The sequence below is a fragment of the Rhinoraja longicauda genome, chromosome 11, assembly GCF_053455715.1.
Source record: "Rhinoraja longicauda isolate Sanriku21f chromosome 11, sRhiLon1.1, whole genome shotgun sequence".
NCBI lineage: Eukaryota > Metazoa > Chordata > Chondrichthyes > Rajiformes > Arhynchobatidae > Rhinoraja > Rhinoraja longicauda.
Window position 1 is genome coordinate 21,071,460 of NC_135963.1, and position 13,323 is coordinate 21,084,782.

The window sequence follows — 13,323 nt, forward strand, 5'->3', positions numbered from 1 at the left end:
ACATATTAAATCCATGTGCTCTACTTTTTGACTCTCCGATTCTGGGGAAGGGAATGTGGCCATTCATCTTATGTATATCACTCATGACTTTATAAACCTCCATTGGTCTATCTTATCGGTAGAACTACTAGTGGTATGTACACACATATGTACGTGCAAGGCCCAGCTTTCATTCATCAGTTTTAAAGAACTGTAAGCTCATTAGAACTTAACAGCGTGGTTGGTATGCATCCTCATAGAACACTGGCTCAGTCTGTTTTTTGGGGGATTATGGAATTTCCTGGCCCAGGTCCTTCATGACTATCTCGTAGATTCGTAGAATATTGCCTCTCCTAATTAAAAAATCCAGCCCCGCGCAAAGAAAAGTATCTCATTGATAATAATGTCAGACAGTTGGAGAAAACAAACAAATATAAAAATCAGAAGCATGACAATCATTATCCCATCTAATATGCTTTTAAAAAGTGCTTCACTTTTAAAATATATCAAAATGGATTATGCTTCAAGCAGAAGTTAGGCTCAAAGAGCAATTGGTTATTCTCAAAAGATATCTGGCTTCAAAAAAGGTTTTGTGGAGGAATTTAATTGCAAAGGCGACTTGAACAAAATCCGTTGGAAATTATCTGATACAGTCAGTCTCTGCTATCATTCCAGAATTTAGGCACGGATTTAATTTCTAGAAGAGGGAAGAATAGAAAATGAAACTATAAGTTTACACTATTTCCAACAGAGAGAGATCTTCATTCATAGGTTGCAAGGGGCAATTAGACGTAGCTTAGGCTGGTGGAAGATTGGGGCAATGGCTTGCAGGGTCTAATATAGGGGTGAGGACATGGGCCATGGAGATGTGACATGGCTCAGGGTCGGTCCGCAGTGGGGATTGGCTTGGGAATCAGGATTTGAATTGGAGATGATATTGAGGGAGAGGTGTTAAACCGACATGGACAGACTGAGCAGGAATGAGAACCGAGGGAAATTGTATTTAAAGATTGCTCTATCGTGAAACTTAAACCTTGACACAAATATTTCCAGTTAATATGCTGTTTTTCACATCCAGTCAGATGATCAGCAGTGGTTTGAATGTGGCCTTTTGAAGTTTCACTCTTGGATGTCATTCAGAAACATCTGACCAGGGGCAGAACAGCTGAATTAGACATGCATCTTTGTTGGAGGTTGACTTGAGAGTTCAGTGTGGCTGATGACTTTTGTGCTTTGAATGTCTGGGCCATGCTGCATTGGCAATAAGAGGAATCATACAGCCACAGAACCTGGAGCCAGGTTATTATTGCTGCCAATAGAACAGTTGGTGTGGCCAATAATTCCCTAGCTTTGCCAAACGCAAAGAAATTGAGACTGAAGCAGTCCAGCTATTCATTTACTCAACAATCATGTAAAGGGTATAATAGCAATTAAGCAAAGCCCATTAAATCCCACTTGACATATCATCAGAACATTCAAAAATGGTATGAATTAGAAATGTTCAGAGGCCAGCAGAGTCAATAATGCTATTACAGAAGACTTAGCATAAAATTGCTTTCCTTGCAGCGAGTCTGTCATTAATCATGATCCAAAGGACTCCTCTAAAATGCTGCCACTGACTAACACAGTTGGTGCTTTCCAATAAACTCAGTACTGTTAGACTCGGAGAATAGATGCCTGATTTTATAGATGCCTGGTTTGGCAGATGACATGACAATGAGAAATGCTGATGAAGATTCTCCTGTGGGTTCTGGCGAGACTGGGAATGGTAATTGTGCAGCATTGCTAAAAGCAAATGTAGGTCTATGAGGTGTGGATTGAAAGTGTCAATAATCTTGAAGAACAACATTCAGAAGCAATACTTAGATTGTTCCTGATCCTCCAGGGCAGATGGATGAGTTTGATTTTGCTTGTTGCACATCCAATTTTTGGTGTTTTCACAGCTTTAGATAGCACATGTACAGAGAAAATCTAAGTAGAAACAAAATCTTCTGAGGAATAACATGATGCGGTCTGAAGACGGGTCCTGACCAGAAATGTCATCCTGTCCATGTTTTCCAGAGATGCTGCATTGCTCAGCCACTTTGTCTTTTTTTGTAAACGAGCATCTTCTGCACCATGTCTCTGCACCATGATGCCGATATCTGTTGAACTGTTTTGTTAGGTTGTCCTGGCTTGCATTTTGATGTTGGCAAAGAAAGTGACCATATAGATTTGACTCTTGTGTAGAAGCAAGAGAGCATTGTTATTTTATACAGATTGCAGTTGGTAGTAATAATTTTTGTGAGGCTTTCAAGCTAGTGGCATGGTATCTGATGATTAAGTAGCACGTTGTGGCCACATCTTGTATTTTATCCAAGGTGTGTATCCAAGATCTTTCAGGTGGTGGTGTTTCCACTGAAATTACCTCAGGGAGTTTCTGCAATCGTATATTCCAACGCAATCACTCGTCCTGAATCACCATATAGGCTGGTTGGAGTTTGTGACTGTCCATTTCTCTCATAGGAAGTGAGTAGTGAGTGCCTATAACTACTCACATGACTCCTTTTTAAGTTAAAGAGGCCAAATGGGTGCTGAATGATGAGGTACGAGTCTGCTGTTTCAGACAGAAGAACAATGCAATGATCATTCTGAAGAAGGGTCACCCATTCCTTCTCTCCACAGATGCTGCCTGTCCCGCTGAGTTACTCCAGCAGTTTTTGTCTATCTTCGATTTTAAACCAGCATCTGCAATCCCTTCCTACACAATGCATTGATTGCTTGATCCAGGGAATCAATGCCTATTTTTTTTTCTGTTTATGTATAGTAATTTGATCTCTGCCACTTATCCATTATTTCCTCTGTAATCATTTGCTCTGCCACTTACTATGACTGCATCTTTAAAACATCCAATGTTATTATTTTCTGGCAAATGACTGTAATTTATCATTAAAGGAAAGCGGTATAGTTTGATTATCTTCACTCGGATGCCCGTCACAAAGAACAAAAAGGCAAAATTAATGCGACATTGGCTATAATAACAGAAACATGTAATTGAGAAGATGTATTTTGAATCATCTAATTTTTCAATACAACATATTTGAATGGAAGCCTATAGCTTTACAAGATAAAAGGACACCATTTATTTATGTTTACAGTTATTTTGAATGCAATCCCAAACTAATTTACTTCCTTGAACTGTCTTTGTGGATCGAGTGCTTCAAATATTTATTCTCTTCGGAGCTGCAGTAGCTCCCCATCTTCGCACATAAACCATGACACACTCTGATAATCTCTCCAAAATGATTCCTAATCCCTCATTTATTACTAAGTTAAAAATTCCAATTTGATATTGATTCTACAACATGGCTGTAGCATGGTGGGTGATTTTCTGGGCTAGTTTCCTGGAGCCTGGACTATTGATCAAGAGAAGTCAGATTGAAGCCCATTGTGGTTCTATTGAATTAAAATTTGGATATTGAGTAATTTTGGAATAAAGGATTTTTTAAACTAATAATGGTAAACAGCTGATTATGGTTTAAAAAAATGGCCCATCAGGGAAGGGAACTTTCCAGCCTTAGGTAGACACAAAATGCTGGAGTAACTCAGCGGGTCAGGCAGCATCTCAGGAGAGAAGGAATGGGTGACGTTTGGGGTCGAGACCCTTCTTCAGACTGAAGAAGGATCCCCCTTTCTGATACCGAATGGTCTGTCCTCAGCAGAGGCCTCACCTTTGTTCCCCTCCGCCCCCATATTGAATGGTGGGATAGGTTTGAGCATCAAGTAACTTACTTTTATTTTCCAATGTTATTATGTGAGAATTAATTGGTAAGTACTGATAAATGTGTATATATTTTTTAAATATCTTGGATCTTGTTTGTTGCAATTAAAATACCTCAGTTGCTCAAGACCCCTCTCATAACTATAACTGCCTACATAATGCAGTTGCCCTTTCTTTAATTAGAAGCTGTATCTGTACAGGGAATCTTTGCCAAACTACAGTATGATAAGGATTTATCACACCTTGTCAGCTCTTGTATTCTTCAACTTAAGAAAACACACATTGTTCAGATTTTTTTTAGCTTTATTGCACATTCAAGGAATTATTTATTAGACCTGGGAAATCTCTTCCACGTCTTTTTTGCATCTTTCCACTGAGTTTCTGCTCCCTTTTGGCATTTCCTTCCAAAATTCACTGCTTGACATCCGATTTAATGTGCTGTCTTAGATAATTCCGCTGATCTATAATACATACTTAAGCTCTTTTTATGGTCTTATGGTTAACAAGACCTTTTTTGTATAATTCTGTTTCCTAAGATTCGCCTATCGATCGTTCCACTATCTCACATGCCTATCTTTTTATCTCCACCTTAATTTGCAATTATCTGTGCATTGTGGTTATTTAATATCTGCTCCCAAGCTAAATTCCCTTTGAATAAATAACAAAAAAGAATCATACAGAAGTGATAAAAGGGAATTTAGCCTGGGAGTAGATATTAAATAACCACAATGGACATATTATTATGTACATCGGCTAGCCTTATTTAAATTTCCTTTATAATAATTCTACTGATCTATTTTCCACCTCTCCAATGCATTATTAAAATTAATCAAAAGTTAAAGAGCAAAGTTAGTGTCAGTTTCATCATATGATTATTTCCAATTGGATTTACATGTAGTATTAATCCCTTCGCCCATTGAAGCTCTCTTTCTCTTTTGAAAGGTGCCTTTCACCTTGCAAACATTTGTTCTCTATTCTTCTCAAATTTCCCACTGCTAATTTTGCCGACAAGTTAATTGGGGCCATTGTCACTTGTTCTGCAGCCTTCCAGAGAAACACTGCTAGGTATTTTTGGTATCTTTGATATTTCCAAAAAGATGCAACTCTTCCGTTCTTACCGAAGATAGACACACAGAGTGTTGGAGTAATTCAGCGGGTCAGGCAGCATCTCTGGATAAAAAGGATGGGTGACGTTTCTGGTCGGGTCCCTTCCTCGAACCTGGCTGGCACTTCCGGCTGTGTGTTCCCAGCAGCCTCCAACCTTAGCGTTCCCCAGCCTCGCGAGGCCCTATTTTACCTTCTTCCCCCAAAATTACCTGCTTTCCTGTTCTTAAATTGCTTATTTGTCCTGGACCCCAACCAAGTATTTCTGGAAGTGCACTAATCCAGGAAATTATCCTATTTAAGCAGAATAACTTTCTGAGATATCAATTTTAATGCAAGCTATATTTAAGAAATGTCTTTTAAATTAAAATGGGTTTAACGACACTTTAACAGTCTTGTGGCACAATATCATAGAAAAGAGTCATAATTACCCAGTAATTGCCAGGGCTGGGCACAAACATGCATCCAGATATATATCCTGCTGCCAAATGCAGGTGACCGCCATTGTGACATTCAGACCTCAATTAGCTGAGACTGGTCACACAAGGATGTCGCTGTGCCTTCCAAGGTGGCTCATCATCAAAGAGGTTTTGAATTTTGTGGTATGTGGAATTATGTGGCGTATAGTCCTGGTCACTAGTACTGGTCTTTCACCAGTGGTGAGGCAGGGTGGGCAGCACCTGGGGGCTGCAGGGCTAATTGGTGTCCAGTCTTTGCAAGTTTGGTGGTAATTAGGCCATTGCTTCAAAAATCACCTTTCACCAATGTTCACCAATGAAACTTCCATGTTGCAACCCCCCCTTATCCTCCCTCCTCCCCCCTCCCCCCCTCCCGACTCCCTCCCTACCCCCTCCTCCCTCCCTAGGAGATAGATTTAAACTTTGAAATGTGAATAACTTAAAAAATATAACACCGATTTCAATGAAACTTCCTCAACATGTTCACCTGCACAGCCTGTCATTTGGTTTACCCTAAAGTGGAAAGTAAGGCCAATGACTGTGCCTTGGGGTTACATCAAAAAATCCGCTTGACACATTCCACTCTGAGCATCCTTTCCATCATGGTTATGTGCTTGCAATTGCTGCCCACCCCTGGTGTCAACTAGAACTTGGCTTAATTTCACATTGGACAGAACATTTGGCACAGTTATTTTGAGCAGTGAATGAATTGCTATCTATCATTCGTTAACTAGCTCACATGTTTAGACTTTAAACTTTAGAGATACAACTAGACCAAGTGGACCCATTGGGCCCAAACCTCTCCTGCATTGGTGCAGCACCCTCTCCTCCCCCCTCCCCTCTCCCCCTCCCCCCTCCCCTCTCCCCCTCCCCTCTCCCCCCTCCCTCCCTTCCCCCCTCCCTCCCTCCCTCCCTTCCCCCCTCCCTCCCCCCCTCCCTTCCCCCCTCCCTTCCCCCTCCCTTCCCTCCACCCTTCCCCCTCCCTCCCCCCTCCCTTCCCTCCTCCCTTCCCCCCTCCCTTCCCCCTCCCTTCCCCCCTCCTCCGTTTCCCCCTCCCTCCCCCTCCCCATCCCTCCCTCCCCCTCCCTCCTCTCCCCCTCCCCCCTCTCCCCCTCCCCTCCCCCTCCAGCCCTCCCTCCCCCCTCCCTCCACCCCCCTCCCCGCCACCTCCTTCCCCTCTCCTCCCACCATCCCCCTCAACCCCCCCATATCCTTCCTCCTCCCCCCTCCCTCCACCCCCCTCCATCCCTCCCTCTCCCCTCCTCCCTCCCTAGGAGATAGATTTAAACTTTAAAATGTGAATAACTTTAAAAATATAATGCCGATTTCAATGAAACCATTAGCACCAAAGTGACGACGGTGAGTAAGGTGGGCCTAAAATTGTAGCGCTATTGTGTTCTGTTTTGGCTGTAGTTCAGAAACAAACAAACAAATTAGAGTTTTAGTATATAGATGTGAAAACTGGCCCTTTGGCCCACCAATCTGCACACTATGGACAATTTACAGAAGCTAATTAACCTAAAACCCTGCACATTTCTGGAGAGTGGAAGGAAACCAGAGCTCCTGATGAAACCCCTGCGGCCACGGGGAGAATGTACAAACTCAGTACAGACAGCGCCCATAATCAGGATCGAACCGGGGTCTCTGGCACTGTAAGGCAGCAACTTTATTGCTGTGCCAGTGTGCCACACCTCATCATCTTCCTAAACTTTGTAAATAAGACTGATTCCTATTGAGGTATCAGTTAGTTGAAGTACAGGTGTGTTTTTGAGCACTGTAACAACATTGGCCTAGCTTTTCATGGAAATCAAGATCAGACATTAGGTCTCAAGATTTGGGGATGGCTCTGATAGTTCAATTGAATGTGGGAAAGTCACATGAAAGTCACCATAAATGGAATTGGTCTGCATACCAGTTTGCCTTGACCTTATATTGAAATGTAGACCACTTTCTCTTCCAGGTTTACAAAAATCCAGAACACAAAGTTAACCATGAAGCAAGACGGGATCAGCACCTTGAAATACAAACTGGTGAACATAACCAAGTACCCGATGTACACAAACATCACAGTGGACATTGGAACACCGCCACCTCGGGTTTCAAGGGGATAACAGGTTGTGAGCAAAGATAGTTTTCCTGTTGCTCCTTGCCTCATTGTAGGCAGGTCTTTCCGTCTGTCATTCTCTGTCTTTCTCTTTCTGTCTCTCCAAAGAATTACAGTGAATACAAGATAAAATAAAGAAAACTAACAAAGCATGTGGAAGTGAGAGGAAATAAAAAAATCCTCTTGCTCTGTAAGACTGCTGAAGTGCTGCCTTCTGGAATTGAGAGATGTAAACCAGACAAGACCAGGTTGACATGATCTGGGAGGATTATTCTTTTTAAGCTCTTTTATTTGTGTGAAATCAAGTGGAAAATGAAGTTCCGTACAATCTCTTTAGTACTGTTAATAAAATCCTTGGTCTCTCTGAAAGTGACTTCCTCTAACAAAAGACAACCTTGCTCTGTTTGAATCTGGCTCACTGGAGTATTATTGCCTCAAAATCTTGGGGCAGATTCCTTTAGTTGCCAGTGAGACCGTATCTTACAAGAAAATGTGCCTGCAAGGTCATTATGGGTCACAGCTATTTTAACTCTTTGAGTGTTGAATAATCTTTGCAGCTTTCAGAATCACTGTATGCTCATGTTTTCTACCATATAACATAAGGGGTTTCTTGTAAATTTCTAATATTGAATGTTATTAAAAATAAAAAAATCATGAAAGGAAAACACAAGAAAAATCTCCGGATTTACAGAATTTGTTAAATAAATAGAAAGAAATTTCAGTTGTGTGATTTATTTCTTCCTTCCAGGTCGGAACCTTTCTTCAGGCGATTATGTTGTGTAGATTATGTTTAATCATGTAGATTATGTTTAATGTGCCAGGGGCAGTCATCTGAAATCTTCTACGGTGTTATCCAGGAATCAAACATGACTTGCTTTCAGTTTGGTTCTGTGGCATCTGAGGTGACTGATGAGGTCACAGATGGGATTGGAGGTGCCAGGTGGGACAGGCAGGTGGGTAATTTGGGAAGTGTTCTGCCATTTTCTGGTCTTTCATTGGACCTCTGTGTGCGCACAATGCCTGAAATTGAGGTCCTGAATGCTCTGATAAAGTGATTTAAATGGTCCTTCTGCTGCCTGCAGATGTCTAAACTGAACTGGGATAATGTGAGATAAATCTGTGTTGGTTCACAGAGGAAAGCTGCCAATTCTAATTTTAATTGTAAGTTCCGAAGCAATAGCTGACGGGGAGAATTAGGTATGACACATCTACTGTGAAACTGTGCTACAAAAGCAGATGGAAATATGGACCTCCATCTTAGCGCGCACTGAAATAGCAGAATCTGGTGTTTCTCGGTTGCATTTCCTTCTCTGATGGAAATAATCACTTGTTATTTGGCCCTCTTCATGAAACCAAATACAGTTTGCAGCCAAATGTGTACTTTTTTAATTAAATTGCTTGAAATGTTGGAAGTGCAACAGCTATTTGCTGCACTCTAAATTCCCATAAATATGACCGGAACAAAATAAACTGCTCTACTAATGCCGACTAATGGTAACTAATCCCCAGACTTCTTGGATGTGAAACCATGGGATATTTTCCATGATATGAAGGGTAGCAGATGTAACCCTTATCTACCATCCCACAACAGTCTAGGGCTATCTCAGAATACAGTGGAATGTCAATCGAGTCACTTTATGGTTCAAATCTGCGGAGTTGGATTTGAGCCAACAAACCTCAGACTCGAATTCTGTGGAATCTTTGTTTTCGCAAGGAGAGAATGCAGAAGCGAAAAGAATCAGAATGGCAATTGTACTGTGTCCAGATGCCTCCAGCTAATCTCATGATTCAACAGTAATTCAAATGTATTGATCCACATGGTTGGTGTTGGGTATGCTTTCACTGATGACAACCAAGGAATGAGCATTAAAAGTCAAAAATAGCAATGCCAACCTGACCTGTAGTTGTACTCTTTTTAGTTCATTAAAATATTGATGTCTCTGCCTCTCTCTCTTAGCCTCTCGCTTCCTGCCTCTCTCTCTTTGCCTCTCTCCCTCTGCCTCTCTCTGCCCCTCTGTCTCTCTGTCTCTGCGCTGCTCTCTGCCTCTCTCTGTGCTGCTCTCTGCCTCTCTCTCTCTCTGCCTCTCTCTCCCTCCCTCTCTCTGTCTCTCTCTCTCTCTGTGTCTGTCTGTCTCTCTCTGCCTCCCTCTCTCTGTCTCTGTCTCTCTTCTCTGTGTGTGTGTCTGTCTGTCACTGTCTCTCAGTGTCTCTGCCTCCCTGTATCTCTCTGTCTCTGCCTCTCTCTGCTGCCGTCTCTACCTCTCTGCATCTCTGTGTCCCCGTCTCTGTCTCTCTGACTGTCTCTCTGTCTGCCTCTGCCTCTCTCTCGCTCTCTCCCTCACTCCCTTTTGCTTGCTCCCTCTCCCTCTGCCTCTCTCTCTGCCTCTGAGTGTGTGTCTGTGTCTCTGTGTGTCTCTCTCTCTCTCTCTCCCTCGCTCTCCCTCTACCTCTTTGCCTCTGTGTGTGTGTGTCTCTCTCTCTCTCTCTCTCTCTGTCTATCTCTCTCTCTCTCTGCCTCAATCTTATCGAAACGTATAAGATTATTAAGGGGTTGGACACGTTAGAGGCAGGAAACATGTTCCCAATGTTGGGGGAGTCCAGAACAAGGGGCCACAGTTTAAGAATAAGGGGTAGGCCATTTAGAACGGAGATGAGGAAAAACTTTTTCAGTCAGAGAGTTGTGAATCTGTGGAATTCTCTGCCTCAGAAGGCAGTGGAGGCCAATTCTCTGAATGCATTCAAGAGAGAGCTAGATAGAGCTCTTAAGGATAGCGGAGTCAGGGGGTATGGGAGAAGGCAGGAACAAGGTACTGATTGTGAATGATCAGCCATGATCACATTGAATGGCGGTGCTGGCTCGAAGGGCCGGATGGCCTCCTCCTGCACCTATTGTCTATTGTCTCTCTCTGTGCTTCTCTGTCAGTCTCTGCCTCTCTCTCTGTCTCTGTGTCGCTCTCTCTGTGTCTCTCTGTCTGTGCCTCTCTCTCCCTGTCTCTATCTGTGTCTCTGTCTGCCTCTGCCTCTCTCTCTGCCTCTCCCTCCCTCTCTCTGCCTCTCTCTCTGTCTCTCTGTGTCTGTCTCTCTGCTTCTCTCTGTCTCAGTCTCTGCCTCTCTTTGTCTCTGTCGCTCTCTGTCTGTGCCTCTCTGTCTCTGCCTCTGCATCTCTCCCTGCCTCTGTCTCTGTATCTATCTCTCCGTCTCTTTTAGCTCTCTGCCTCTCTCTCTCTCTCTGCCTCTCTCTCTCTGCCTCTCTCTCTCTGCGCCTCTCTCTCTGCCTCTCTCTCTCTGCCTCTCTCTCTCTGCCTCTCTCTCTCTGCCTCTCTCTCTCTGCCTCTGCCTCTCTCTCTGCCTCTCTCACTCTCTCCCCCCTCCCCTTCTCCCCTTCTCCCTCTCTCTCTCTCTGCATCTCTCCCTGCCTCTCGCCCTCTGTCTCCGTCTCCCTGTCTCTCTCTTTCTGTCTCACTGTGTCTCACTGTTTCCCTCTCTGTCTCCCCTTCTCTCTCTCTCTCTCCCCCCTCTCTCTCCCCCCACTCTCTCTCCCCCTCTCTCTCTCCTCTCTCTCTCCCCCTCTCTCCCTCTCCCCCTCTCTCTCTCTCTCCCCCTCTCTCTCTCCCCCCCTCTCTCCCTCCCCCTCTCTCTCCCCCTCTCTCCTCTCTCTCTCTCTCTCTCCCCTCTTTGCCACTCTCTCCCTCTCCCCCTCTCCCTAACAGCACAAGTTATGTAGAGAATTTTAAATGTAAGTAAAAATGCTTGAAATTGTTGCATAAATTAATTTGATTTGTATTCTAAAAGTTACAAACCTGGATTATTGATGTTGCACTTTGGATTGCAGAGGGAAAGATATATGAGTCAGTAAGTATTTATAACATCATTATTGTTGTGCCAGTTTATTGTGAAGAGGATGATTAATGATGGTTATTAACAATCTGTTGGGGGAATATGGTGGGTCAGACAGCATCTATGGAGGGAAATGGGCAGTTGACGTTTTGGGTTGGGACTTTTCATCTGGACTGGAAGAGTAATGGAGAAACAGCTAGTATAAAGAGGTGAAATGGACTAGTAAAGTGTATTGTTTAGTTTAGAGATACAGCGCGGAAACAGGCCCTTCGGCCCACAGAGTCTGTGCCGACCAGTAATCCCTGCACATTAACAATATCCTACACACACACCAGGGACAATTTACAGAAGCCAATTAACCTACATCTTTGGCGTGTGGGAGGAAACTGGAGATCCCGGAGAAAACCCAGGCGGTCACGGAGAGAATGTACAAACTCCATACAGACAAGCACCCGTAGTCAGGATTAAACCCAGGTCTGTGGCGCTGTAAGGCAGCAACTCCACTGCAGAGCCACCCTGCCGCCCAATGATGCCCTATGGTGCTAAAGGGTGTTCCATTATGTGGAGTGAAGTTTATTTTGAAATATATGATCCAAATGATCTGTGCCACTGTTTTTAATGGGTCTTAACAAATGTGTAAGGTAAATGGTAATTTGTTTATCATGTTAGGGCACAACTCTGGTATGGCTCAGTTCTAACTGTTGATTTCCAACAGGTCAAGTTGCATCGGTGTGTTAAACGTTGGTGACCTTTTACCCGCACTGGAAAAGGTTAGCCGTAGTTTGCCTATATATAAGCGCCTGTCCCACTTAGGCGATTTTAAGGCGACTGCTGGCGACTACGCTGTCGCCGAACGTTCGCCGGGGTGTCGCGGGCACGATCGTGAGGAGTCTTCAATGAATCGTAGCGGATCTCGGCGCGTCGCGGAAAAAAATTCCAGATAGAAATTTCTTGGCGACAGCTGGCTTGTCGCCAGGTATCGTAGCTTATTGCGGGCGCTGTCGCATGCTGTCCCCAGGTTTGCTAGGTTGTCGCAGATGCATTTAGAAGCACGTAATATTAAATTAAGAAAAGGCATTTGAAGATACCAGTAGTTTTGTTTAACCAATTTATTTGCCGTCAGGACATTTGACAGGTAGATTGGAGGCGACAGTTTGACGGTCAGGTAAGCGGGGGAATTTCGCGATGTTTCCGAAGACGGTGTAATCTCTTAGCCAGGTGCTAGTTTCACAAAAAAGTCACTTGTATCGACCTGGCTCGGCATTGTCGTGGTCATTGTCGTCGGGTAAAAGAGAATTTTGGCGATCTGCTACGACTTTGACAGTCGCTGGCAGTCGCCTAAAAAAATCGCCTATGTGGGACAGGTCCTTTATTATGACACAACAGGATGGCATTGGGTACATGCCAGTTCCAAACAGAGCAGCTCAATCACTCCCATGCTGCTTCGTTATCAGAACCTGTGAAAGGCAAGGGTTCCACGACCTGCAGTGAAAGAACTGTGACGTGGTTTGTGAGGTGTAAATACCCACTTGTTTAACATTGATACAGCTGTTTCACATTAAAACAGCAACTCCTGGAATAGCAAAGTTTATATGATTAGATCTGATCTGTTCCTCACATTATAAACAGGCAGAACAAGAAAAAAAAGCCTCATGCCTTTTTGAGAATTGTCCAGGTCTATGTAAAACTTCAATTTAATTACTCCATGGATTCTGTCACATGGTTTCAGCTCCAATATACAATTTTATGAAACTGATTGCACTTTTTTATTTTACCTTTCAAACTAATTAAGCTGGGAATTTGATCTTTCACCAGACACCTTGTTTTGTTACAACAGAAAATCCTTTAGAAAATGACAGGTGGATTCTCCCTCCATATGTTAATTCCCATTATGTTAATGTTCAAGTAATGACAGAAAATGCACTGATCCAACTTCTCTTTCTGGTGTCGTATGACAATTCATTTTTCTTTATGAAGGATCCGCTATTTATTGCATTGTGACAAATGTGCCACAGGTAAGAAATAAAGTCATCCCTTTTGGTCTGAAGAAGGGTCTCGACCCGACATTCTCTCCACAGATG

General features: G+C 43.4%; 1 protein-coding gene across 2 annotated transcripts in view; it reads left to right on the plus strand.

Moving 5' to 3' along the window:
- Positions 1–8,361, plus strand: part of b4galt2 (UDP-Gal:betaGlcNAc beta 1,4- galactosyltransferase, polypeptide 2) — a 233,290-nt gene extending 224,929 nt beyond the window's left edge. For both annotated transcript variants that reach the window (XM_078408438.1, XM_078408439.1), the window contains exon 7: positions 7,262–8,361. In XM_078408438.1, coding sequence (XP_078264564.1) covers positions 7,262–7,412 — 151 coding nt within the window. In that variant the 3' untranslated portion in view covers positions 7,413–8,361. The remainder of the gene's footprint in view (positions 1–7,261) is intronic.
- The last annotated feature ends 4,962 nt before the right edge of the window (positions 8,362–13,323 follow it).